Below are 12,931 nucleotides of genomic sequence, written 5' to 3' on the forward strand. Positions count from 1 at the left end.
CCTAGGCAGCATGGTTAGAAGTGATTTACTTGGAAGGGAATGAGTTGGACACTTACCAGCCTTCTATTTACCCTTGTAAAATACTTAGTCTACTTTGCTTGCGTTGTTATATTTAAAGTTTCACCTCACAGGCTTAAAGCAATTGAGATGGGCTAGAAGTAAGAGAGAAGGAAAAAATATATAATTTTTCCCGCCCGAAGATAACATTTTCTTTTTCAAAAGAAGCTACTTGTCTGATTTTCTCATTCACCTAATGTTTCTCCTGAAACTCTTGTGCATATATTTGGATAAAACAACATTATCTAAACAGGAAATAATTTGAATCTAGCAATTATTGAAATAGCAACAAGGAACACTATAACTAAGCAGCTGAATGTTTAACTATTATTCTACATAAAAGGGCCAGTCCAAATTACTGTGGCTCAAATAAATGCTTGCTTTATAATGCTCCACGTTGATTAAAAGGAACCATGTATTGGACTCAAAGTATTTCAATTTTGTTTATTTTTTAGTAAAACTAACATCTAAAGATTCAAAGAATCAAATTGTCCCATTTAGAGGACAGAGCCTCGCATTCACTAAAAAGGCAATAGTTTAAAGAAACCAACCAAAATTAGCATCAGAAAAGGGAGAGGTCACACCTGACAAGAGGAAGGGCAGGTTTCAAGGGCACTTAGAAAAATTATAACCGTGCTCCTACTTGATGGCACAGAAGGATTCATCCTGCATACTCATGGAAAGGGCTCAAGTCCTCTAAGTGCCATTATCTTTAAGAACTCACCCAGTGGATGAAGTTCTGTAAAACTAACAAAAAAAAAAAAGTGCTGTCAAGCCTTAAAAAGGGAGAAAGAACAGAACTATAGATTACTTAGTTAAATTTAATTCATGAGTTAAAGGACAGGGGAAAGGAAGGCAGGAAGGAGTAGAAATCAACAGTTCATCAAACTTTTTATAACATCTGGTCAAAACACAATCATGAATAACAACTAATAAAGATTTGTCAAGAACAAATGGAGCTAAGCTTAAGCAATTTCCTTCCATGACAATATAACAGGACCTTTGGATAGGGGGAAAGCTGTAGATGTAATAAATCTTGATTTTTAATAAGACTTCAGAAGCTGTTTATAGAAGGGAGGTGCAAAATTGCCTAGAAAACTGCATGCAGAGAATAGTCCCCAATGGTTCATATTTTTCAGAACAGAAGGACATACCGAGCAGAGTTCTGCAGTGATTTGTTCTGTCTCTAACACTGTGCAATATTGTCATTAATGAGGAGGAAGACAGAACAGAGCATACACGTATTACATTCATGGACAACACCAAGCTGGAAGGAGGTTCAAGTGCCTTGAAAGACTGAATTAGAATTCAAATAATCTTAAAAAGCTGGAAAAATGGTGTGAAAAAATAAGGTGCATTTCACCGAAGTGAGATGCAAGATTCTATAGATAAGAATAATCATCAGAATGAATGCAGGATAGGAATGGCAAGGTAAGGAGCAGTCTGACATAAAAGAATTTCTGAGCTTTAGGGGATCAGAGGCAGAAATGGATCAACAATATCATGCTGAAGCCAGAAAAGAAAAGGTACGCTGGGATGCATTAATAAGTAGAGATCCTACAAGATATGAGAAAAATGATTGTTCTGAAAGGCTGGACTTCTGAGACATCTCATCATTCTGTGAGAGACGACTGAAAGAATTTCTATTATGTAGTCCTGAGAAGGCTGAAGGAAGACCACAGTAACAACCTTAAAATACATAAAAAGCAGCAGCAGAAGGGATGGTAATCATCCCTCTCCATGTCCTTGGAGGATAACAGAAGTAATGGACTTAAACTGCCTCAAAGGAGATGTAAAAAAGATAACAGGACAAGTTTGCTCATGGTGAGGATGCCACCAGAATAGCATGAGAATTGGACCAGGCTGTGCAGGTAGGCTGTGGAGACTCTCATTGGAGGCTTTTAAAAAACATGGCTAATATCTACAGAGTATAGTTAATCCTCCCTGAGAGGAATACGGGATAAAAGAGAGAATTTTCTGAAGAGCCGGTCATTTGTATTTTCTATAATTCTATGCAACATGATCACATGCATCCCACTCAGTAATAAGTAAATATTGTTCCCCGCCATTCTAAAAGGTAACAAATTACAGCTATTTCACTAAGGACAGGACTGCAATTCTTCACTGGCCTTCAAAGTTCTCTCTCCGAGCTTTTGTTTGCTTAACACAGACTAACAAAATAAAAATGGCACAAACATTAATAAGATTTGCACACGTGGATCAGGGAAGAAGAGACGTATAACTGGATTTTGCAGCTTCACTGTAGCACACTGATGTATTTTCATCTCTAGAAAGACACTAAAACCAACAACTAAATTATTCCAGAAGGGAAAAAGCACACTTTGCTCCATTGCTGGGTCTGGTATATCAGGACAGCATAGGCCACTGGGATGAACCTCAGGTGAGATGCATATTTCAGTAAAGTGTTTCTTAAACTCCACATTAGCCGGATGATTAGCTACTGAAATTGTCACCAGCCTTTTGCTGACTGAAGGGCAACAACACTGAGCAGCTTCCTCAAATATTATCTTCATCTCTGCCTTAAACTGTAACTCTTCAATTGCTTTTGCTCAAGAACAGTGTGAAAATCCCGCAGGCAATTTTTTACCCACAATCTATAGGACCACCACGCTACTGCTTAAGCATAAGAGCAAATAACAAATACATAAAGTCAGTAACATCTTTGTTTTTATTGTTTTTATATTGTCCAATCTTTCCCCTCTAAACTGTTCATATATCAGGACAGCTAATAGACAAGCTAGTGGAATGCCTCAAGTAAGGGGATTTTTGATATATTCAGCTGCATAAAAACTTACACTTATTGGTGGCCAGCAGTCATTACGGTAAGAGAAAACAACAAGCAAAGAAGGCAAATAAACATTTAGAAGACACACCAAATACTATAATGACAGCCACGTCCCCATTCCTAAGTAAAAGTATATTTATTGTTGGGAGAAAAGTGATTTCACAGAAAGAGATAAAACAGCAAAATACAGGATCTGAGTTGGTTGGTACATCTTAGCAGCCTTTATTTCTGTGAGAAGGTGCAGAACTGTTTCATTTGTAAAACAACTGATACCTTATGGGAAAGTGTAAAGAACATTCTTCTAGGCAAAAAAAATCTGTCATGTAAGTCAAATTTGCTGAATTTATCTTTTCTTAATTTGCATAGCTAAGGATATTTGCAGTGCTCAGAGTGTGTGTAACTGGTGGGTTTAATTAATTTCTCAACTCTGATACTTGAGGCAAAAGAAGATGAAGAAAACCAGAAACGTGGGTGGGAGTGAGAACACAGCACTGCTCCCTGCCCTCCTACAACTCAAACACTTGGAAATTGATATGAAAGCAGGGTCTTGATATCTGAGGAGTTCATCTGCTTATTGCCTTCTTAAAGGTTATAATCCCCTGTTTGTGAAGGCACAATGGGTTGCTCCAGAGAAGATTACAACGTCACAAATCCTATCAGAGGATTATAAGTCTGTCAGGTTGTGAGTAATTATGAAGGAATAGCAAACCTTCAGAGGACACAAAAATAACCTTCATAAAAGAAGATAGGGTGTCACATAATAAAAGTCTATGTGGGAAACCAACCTCAGATTGTAGTGCTTTTGCAATACAAGAGCCCAGAAAATATTATAAAGATGTGAGATGGTGTAACACCAAGCACAAGGGAAAGGAAAAAGAGGAGAGAGGCTTCCAGCCAGTTTAGTCACAAGGCCAGTGATGTCCCCCTCCCACCCTCCTCAGATGGCAGTAAAACTGCCAGCTGATTTCACAGAACACTGCTCCTACACACTTGGAGTCCAACCAGAAACAAAGAGCCCAAACCTGAAACATGACGAAGTCCCCATCTCCCAAATCACTGTGACCACAGAGAATGCAGCCCCTCACCGCATCAGAGGCTTCATCGAGAAGGCGGTCGGATGCTTTATGGCCAGCTCTTGAATTTAACTGATACACAACGACGCAGTTGTCTCTTTTCCCATTTGTAACCTGTCACAGGCATAACATTTATATATATATATATATAATTTCCACAGATTTAAACATTATGTGGCAGCAGCACATTCAGTAGAAAAAAGGCCCATTTAAGAGGATGTTGTGTGCTCTTCCTTTGCTCAACGCAGATGGTAGGGAAGCCCCATAGCTCTTTGGCCACATCACTGCAAAATTTCTTTTGTTTATGTTTCAACTACCCTGAAAATCATTATTCAAAGAAGTATAATCTCAGACAGTCACAGGGGTAAATCCCTGAAGGACGTAGATAGAAAATTAAAGGGAGGGGGATTTGTATTGTAAAATTAATGCTGTCCTCATTTGCACTTAAGACAAAAGTACTGAGAATTAAGAGTCCATATGTTTCCAAGTGTATGCTGATAGCATTGCCTCCATCTGACAGCAGCACTGAATTCGACTGCAGTGGAAGGAAATGGGAATTTTGCCACTGACAAACCAGGCATGGGCACTGTCGAGCACCAGCAGCACCCTGCGTGCAGGGCTCACTGATACGTCTCTGCAGCTCACCTCTCCTGCCAGGGGAAAGTCAGTTCCTCCTAAGTTATAGACCAAAGGCAGAGAGTACTGTGGATTCTGTGACCTGGCTCCTTGACCTTCTTTCCCATGTCCAAACGAGTGACATTGTCTCTGAACATCAGCTCATGAATCCCTCATAGAATAATGCTTTAACATAAAGACCGTGCCCATAAAGACCTTGTCCAACAGCGTCTTAAATGAGATCAATGAAGTGCTAAGAGAGATCACGCCATCCCATCTTCCTGCCAATTTCCAACGTGCACCAATGGGTCTTCTTGGGGTCAGCCAGCACTACCAACCCCGCTGACTCACAAATGCTTGCAGCAGGGGATACCCTTCACCTGCCTACGCTACTTGCTGTCAGCACAGCCTGCAAAACGATTTTCATAAGAAGTTTAATAGCTTTTTGAATTTGACAGTGTAACTGAAGATGTTGCTCGGTCCAGCATTTTTCAGTTTTGGAGGGGAAAAAAAGCTTCTCCTCAGAAATCTACAGAAGATACTCATATGTGAAATAGCAGGCAACCTCCACCGTGGGACCCAGTAACAGACCAAGAGGCTAATCATGTAGGAAATGAAGAGAAAGCATCCATCACTACGCATCAGGAAGCTGAGAGACACTCGGTGGCACCAGGGAGAAGCAAGAGCATAGCATGTAGCACGGGACTACTCCTACAATTGTTAGATAGGACAGAAGAAGGCACAAGACAGTATGTTTGATGACAGGCATTTACAGTGTAGACTGTCACTTCCATTAAACAGAAACATTTTCTTTTGCTGGATGAAATGCCATCCCACTCATCTCAGATCCTTTTTGTGATGGTGATTAGATGGGGAAGTTGTCTGTGTTACAAGAATGTTTTTGCGATACGGTGTGGAGACAGAACAGATAACTGGTTAACATAAATTGCCATGAAAAGTATTTATTGTCTCAGAGCTATCACATTTAGGGAAAATATGATTACTCACATGACTTGTGCATCACCGATAAGAAAAAAAAAAAGTCTGCATACCATAAGGGAGAGAAACTTATAGGGGTGACTTGTTGATACCATTATATACAGAATAACACAACTCCATGTGAAAAACTGAGGGTAGAACCTCACCTTAAAAGCTGCTGTGAGGTGGCAAGTAGTTGAGAAATGGCAGCTATAATGAGCAAAGCTTGCAAAGACTGTCAGATGAAGAAAGACTGAAAGAAGCAAAATTATCTATTTTAGATAAGAGACAAATATTTGAAAATTGGAAAAAAAAGCATATAAAATAATGAATGGTACAGAAACTGATTTGGGAGCATCTGTTCTTGCTAAAACAAAATCAGTTAAATTGCAAGGCTGAGAAATTAAAATTTGATAATAGGAATACTTTTCAGCTCAGGACTTCTTGACTGTGAAAAACATTGCTGTGGATTGCCACTAATTTGCCAAGAGCTGAAAAAACATGTCTATGTGGAGAACAAGATCATAAAAAAGACAGAGACCAACTTTTTACACAGGCAGATAGTGATAGGACAAGGGGGAACGGTTTAAAACTAATTATTAAAACTCCTTTTGAAACTAGATGATAGGAGGAAATTCTTCACAGCTGGCCCAGGCTACCCAGAGAAGCTGTGAATACCCCATCCCTGGAGGTGTTCGAGGCCACGCTGGATGAGACCCTGGGCACCCTGATGTAGTGGGAAGTGTCCCTGCCTACAACAGGGGCACTGGAACTGGGTGGGCTTTAAGGTCCCTTCCAACCTGAGCCGTTCTGTAATTCTGTAATCATGAAGATTTCTAACAGTTAATGGAAAAATGATAACCTGCAATGCTGTATTTGGGCATAACTTGCATTGCTGCTTTTGGAAGGGATTAACACACACCTTTCATAGACGATTTCACTTATAAATACCACTAGGGCTCTTGCACCCTCCTGTAAGACCTGTACTGGACAGAGTGGCTACCGAACCAAATAGATCCCATATATTATGTACATGTCTATATATGCACAAACAGTGCATTAACTAATGGTATGCAGCCAGACTTCGAGGTATCAGCTGTTGCAGAAGACACCCTTTAGTGTATGCATTGATGCTCTGGATGCAGGTAAGAACATTGTTTAAAAACACATTTAATGTAAATCTGAAGGAAGAGGTAAAGAATCTAAATAAAGGCAATGACAATGCACTAACTACAAAGAGAAAAAATACGCAAGGTATCCAGCTGCAAGAAAATTCACATAATACACGCAAAAGACCCCAGGAAGTATCCGTTCACCTACATTGGATGAGCTACAGAGGCTCAGTCCCATGAACAAAACAACACTCCCAGAAAGGAGCTGGCCTGACAGGAACTAGTGCACACTCATGGTCAAGATTTTAAAATCTCATAGAGCTGGTAATATCTGGGATTCTGCAGGTTTTGTTGGTGAGGCTTGCAGGACTGTGAGCATGGATTTACAGTGCTGGATGAGCTGGTGTTAGAATTAAGTGCAGTACACTCAAGACCAAAGACAAATACGCGTGTTGGTGCAGTGCAGTTATGGAGGAGAGGGGAGCAGGTTTGGTATTCCCTAATCGCTTGGGTCTATCCTGTTTTCAGAGCTGCTGTTTTCAATTTTAGTTATTTCAGGGCATATCTTTTCCTCCTGAGTATCTGAAAATGCTCAGCTATTATTATATTTTGCTCTGAATTTTCCCTTTTTTCCCCCTTGACTTCCCAGTCTTCTTTTGTCTGTCTTGTTCTCATTTCTTTTGTATGTGTGTCTGCAGGTGGCTTTTATAGCCGAATCTCATTCTGCTTTCCTGCCCTTCCCCCTTCCTCTCCTGTTTTGTTGCTGCATCGTCTGTCTCATTTGTTCTTTTCCTTATGTTTGTAACTGCTCATTTACTAATAGATCCCACTCTGTGCCTATGGAGTTTTTTCATTTTCCATGTCTCCAAGCACTGAATTATTGACTTCACTGCTACAGAAAGGAACAAATCCCCAGGCCACTCCGCAGAGGAGGCTTCACTCCCTCATGGCAGAAGAGCAGGAGACCAGTGGTTGAGCCTCTGGGAGGCTCACAGTCTGCTCTTTGCTCTCAAACAGCGAACGTGCTTGTTATTAAGAGCATCCCTTTGTCTAACCCTGAATAGTTCCCTTAACTCTGTCAGCTTCTTGACAAGAATAATAAGACCAGGTGAACAACATAACATATGCTATAAACAGCAAGGAGAAAATAACAAACCAACCAACCCTGGGGGGCTTTGGCCTTTTTCTCCCACATTCATACCTGTGACCATGGCATGTCAGGTCAACACTGGGTTCCTATTCAGATTTAATAATTTAGTAATTGCTGAGCTGCCCATTCCCTAATTTCCAAAGAAAGTGCATAAATTAGACGTGACACCATCTTAATTGGAAACTGTGCAGCTGTAACCACAACTGATTATATTATTGTTGTCACCAAGATGCGCACTACAGCCACTCCAAAACTGACAATTAGAGGGGGGTGCAAACATTCCAAAAAAGCATTTTCACTTGAAAAATGCAGTAAGCTGTTAGCTGTGACAAGTTTCAACTGCACGGGCTGAGATATAAATCAAGATTACAGGTAATATAATGATGAAAGTCCTCATCAGCCACCAGCACTGTGACCAGAAGCCGATGCCTTAGCCATTTCCAAAGGCTCCTTGGTGGTAGCTAAGACGTACAACCCGTTTTCTCTAGCTAAAACTGGTTTTGGTGCAGCTTCCCCCCAATGCTTATTTTCTGCTCCATTTGCCTCCCACTAGCTTTTTCTGCACCTAGACCTCTTACTGGAATAACAGTCAAAAGCACTTCAGCATCTGAAGATTTTTTTTTCTTGTTTCCTGTCTGTTTCACTTTCTGCCTAGCAGGTGTCTAGCTTTTGAACAGTGAACTTGAGCATGCTTCTTCCAAATCCTTTTCTTGGGATGGTCGTAGGCAGACATCGAGCAAACCACTAACACTATGCCCAGAATGACCCCTCAAAGCCTTGGGAGGTTAGAGAGCAGCCTGGCATCATATTTCCTTGCTTCAGCAGAATATAAGATAGGTTGTTAATATTGCTGCTTTTTTACAACATCACCATCACTAATCAGGTCTGATTATTCACACCAGAAGCTGCGACAAGTATTTTTTTGACTGTGTGTGTTGTCTGTCTTTTAAAAATAAATACATAAGTTGGCAGTAGCACAGTGCAGCTGGGTGTATGGAATACCCTGCTGGACAAGATACCAGTGTCAGGATGCCAAAAGTAATCTATCAGCATGGCCCCAGCTTTCAGGTTAAAGATGTCCCTAATCAGTGAAGCCAGCTCTTGCAAATACCCATCACAAGATATCTGGTTTATAAATATAAAGGATTTAGCTTGGCACTAGATGTCAGTGATAAAACTGGGTGGGATTTTTCTGGTTAAACTTTCTTCCAATTGAGACTAATCCTTTGGATTCAAAAGTATCAAAAATACTTTAAATAGTCCATTGAGTTATTTGCTCCACAAAACTTAACACTTTTATCCAATTTCAGAAAAGAGTCAGTATCTAAAATTGAAAAATCTCTAACTTCCCAGAGATTCCTTGAGATCTTCAAGGAAATGTAGACAAATTTCTGCGTTCCCTGAAAGAATCCCTATCCAGTATTGCTGAGACTGAAGTGGTATTTATGACTATACCACTGTTGGGGCCAACATATTCTGTAGTTATAAGCATGAATTGCTCAAGTGTAGACAAGGTAAGTCCTGTTTGGAACCTGCTAGTTGGGGTCACAGTTCAACCTGGGCTCCCTTGAGGGGCTAGACTGACACTCTGTGCTGCGGGGAGCATATACCTGCTGCACAATTTGCATTACACCGTTGTTACTTCAATTATGAACATTTTGTGGGTAGTATCCAGAGACAGGTGAATTCACCCATCATTACATTAATTATGTGTGGAGAAAACATAAATGTTCCATTTGCTAACATTTATAGAAACACACAGATAAGGAATCACATCACATACAGTTCAGCAAGCTTGCAAAGAAATTGGACATTCCCCAGTTATGACCAGTGAAGACTAAAAACCAGAATGGTTCAGATTTAAAGAGGTGAATATATCAAGCCGAGATTTTCCTTTAGGCCTTGGGGCCTCCAGTCCATTGGGAGTCTCTTTATAAATAGGAACCTTTCTTCACTGTGCTACAGTTTGGCCTTTTGCTTAATTTACTTTGTGCAAATGGCCAACTGAATGAGTAATTTGAACTGTATTTTCTATGTGATGACTTAGTCTTGTGTAAGCAGCTGGGTGTGAATGAGTGGCTCTGTGCAGTCAGTGCAGCAGTGAAAACATGACTGTCATTAATTTGCTTGAAGTTCATAATTTAGAAGAGGGATTTTAACAAGACAAAACAGAAGTCAAAGATGATCTGGAAATGGAAAATGTATTTCCTCATAAAAACTCAAAAGCACCAAAACCCAGAAAAATTAATTCCAGTAACAACTTAGTCTGCCTTAGAACAGCTGGAAGGAAAACAAGTACACCTAAGTCAGTTTCCCTAGTACATTTCTGGGGTAAATTTTTTCATTACTTCTAAAGAGGTGACTGAATAAAAGGGATAGGTCTAAGCAAGAGCCAGAAGATACAAAAACAATCCTGGTTAACTACACCTTATTTACACTGCTTTAGTAAGTCCTCCTCAGCTGCAAGTCACTTTGGCAGTGAGCACAGAAATACTGGAGCTCACTATACTTTTATCACAGTGAAATGAAGATGTTTTGACAGACTGAATAGTAAGAACTGCCACAAGGGAACTTCATGGTACTGGTATCTGCAAAGTGCTGATTTAGATCTACTCAGAACAAAATGAGGGAATGTAGTGGTAAAAGGCTGACACCTTCCTTACATTAAAGGTCCCAACATGCTGGCATTTTTTGAGTTGCCCTGTTACTGAAATACAGCCATGCTAGGATTCCTCCTCAAAAGTGTAATTCTAGATACAGCCATAAAAGAAAGACACTTGGAAGCTGCAGATGGTTTGCAAAGAGTGGTCAGCTTGATGCGAGCCATTGGAGCTAGAGACTTTCCTCAGCTGTACTCTAGAGATAGAATGGAATAGGATTTTGTAAATTCTTGCTTTCAGTAAAAGAAGAGTCACTCCCCTTGGTCACATCAGACACACCAGTGCTGTAGCTGATGAGAAACTACCGGAGAGCTTTTATTCACTAGAAAATGGCAAGTCAGCAAAATACCATTTCTGTGAAAGATATGACTTAACAAACTTACCCTTTCAAACCAAACCTATCAAAATAGATTCAGAAAGTATTCCAATACATTTTGGGGGAATTCTGGAACAGAGAAGTTTGTTTTTCTATCCAAAATAACAAATATCTTCTAAAAAGTGAACCTCTGTTTCAGAAGCCAACTTATTTCATATATATGCACACACATATCCACAATTTTGAAATCCTTACAAAATGTTTCTCTCGATATGACAACATATTTGCAAAAAGAACTCTTCTGTTATGTGAAAATCATTCCTCTTTCAGCTCTACCTGGTATCTAATACCAGTTTGTTCTCAATTAACAACCAGCAACAGCAAGGAGAAACAGGCTGCTATTAGATGCTAGCGCTTCTACTGTTCTTCTTGAGCTGCCAAGAGGTGCTCTCACTGCTTACTTACATGGCATGTGGCAGAAGGCTGATCACATTGCTCTGCAGAGGCAGGTGCAGCCTCAGCCTGACCAGCAGAGACTGTACCAGGCAGCAGCAATGGTGAAGAAAAAGAAAGTTGAAAAACACCCTAGCTTTCCTTTCCTCTCCCAGCAGTAAATCTGTTAACTGGCTTCAGAACTCCCGCTCATGCACTCGGCTTCATTAGTGAGCTGTAGACAGCCAAGTGGCTCAATTCCCTTAAAGCCCTGGCAAACTGCAGTGATATCTGGCGCCTGCCAGATCCTGTGGGCACTTGGGGGGTAGTCCACTCACTCCATCATTATAAGCCTTCTTTCCCCTAACAGCCCAGCTTTCTTTCTACATGATCATAAAGCCCGTGCTTGATGCTGTGGGAGTTACTGCTACCAGTTCAGCACCACGGGTTCACTGCAGAAGAACTATGTATGTACTGTTCTGTGATTTCAGAAGCCCTGAGAAGGTTCTCAGATCAACAATCAGCTCCAAATAGCTCAAAATACCCACACTGGAGAAAGACTAATCAAAAAAAGATATGCTGACCACATTGAAATCTGTTGAAATGTAGGTTTGCAAATTAAGTGCAGCATACAATTCTGATCAAACTTTTCAGAAGCTGGAATCAAACACTACCAAAACTAATAAATTATGGTGTATCTTAGAAAGAAAAAGTATCCAAGCTGTGTTCTCTACTATAAAGCAACTAATATGGGGTGAGTGCTGGTATAAAACGGTATATTACTAGTAATTAGCTTCTGTTTTTAGGTATGTTGGCTACAGAAAAAGATATCTTGGTATAAAACTATGATACCTGCTGCCAGGGAAAAGGAGAAAACATAAGGGCAAAGCGTGAGCTTTGAAGAAATTACCTAATGGTAGTCATGAGCCAAAACTGCACATCGTGCACTGTGGGGCATGTCTACAGCACACGACGTAACACTGTGCAAATAACCAAGCTTGTTTTGGTACTAAAAGCAGTATAACTGTGCATACACAGCAGCCTGCTGGAGCTTGGCTATTGAACTGCACAGAGTGATGCTATTGCCCTGTATTCAAGCTACCTTGGATAAACTTTATGCTTTGATTTCTATCTTGACACTGCAACAAATTCAGTCTTATCTCAGAGGTCAATTGTTTTGAAAGTCTACTTTTTAGTTCAAAAATCTTCTTTCTACAAAAGTTAGCACATGCTGCTACAATCATTCATCAGCATTTAATCATGCTATAACTGTTTGAACTACGGGTTTGCTGTACTCTAACTCACACTTCATAGTAAATAGTGCTTTGTTACATTAAATCTCATGATGTGTCCTGTCTAATCTGTACAGCATAATGATGTTAGAATCCTAAGACTGATTTATCTTTTTTTTTTAATATTTGTCGATTTCCTTTAATACAGATCCACCACAGATGAATAACGTCTTGCCAACATCTCCCCTCCTTCCTCAGATGGCACATCAACATTCGTATCCCAGCCTGGGACAGATCACAAACCCATATGAGCAACAGCCCCCAGGCAAAGAGCTTAACAAGTACGCCTCTCTGAAGGCAGTCGGTAAGTAAGCAACACGATGCACGACTTCTCCTTCAGATCAGCATGTTCCATTTGCTGTTGTCAGCTGACGTTCTGCTTCAAAGTTAAAACAAACTCTTGCTCTTCTAGATTGCTTCATTACAGAATTTGTCTATTT

The 12,931-nt window shown here is 40.2% G+C and overlaps 1 protein-coding gene across 1 annotated transcript in view; it reads left to right on the plus strand.

The window, feature by feature from the left end:
- Nucleotides 1-12,931, plus strand: part of SHISA9 (shisa family member 9) — a 175,456-nt gene that overhangs the window by 144,760 nt on the left and 17,765 nt on the right. Inside the window, exon 3 of the mRNA XM_035548986.1 lies at nt 12,640-12,795. Coding sequence (XP_035404879.1) covers nt 12,640-12,795 — 156 coding nt within the window. The remainder of the gene's footprint in view (nt 1-12,639; nt 12,796-12,931) is intronic.

This window comes from Cygnus atratus, chromosome 15, assembly GCF_013377495.2.
Source record: "Cygnus atratus isolate AKBS03 ecotype Queensland, Australia chromosome 15, CAtr_DNAZoo_HiC_assembly, whole genome shotgun sequence".
NCBI classification, from domain to species: domain Eukaryota; kingdom Metazoa; phylum Chordata; class Aves; order Anseriformes; family Anatidae; genus Cygnus; species Cygnus atratus.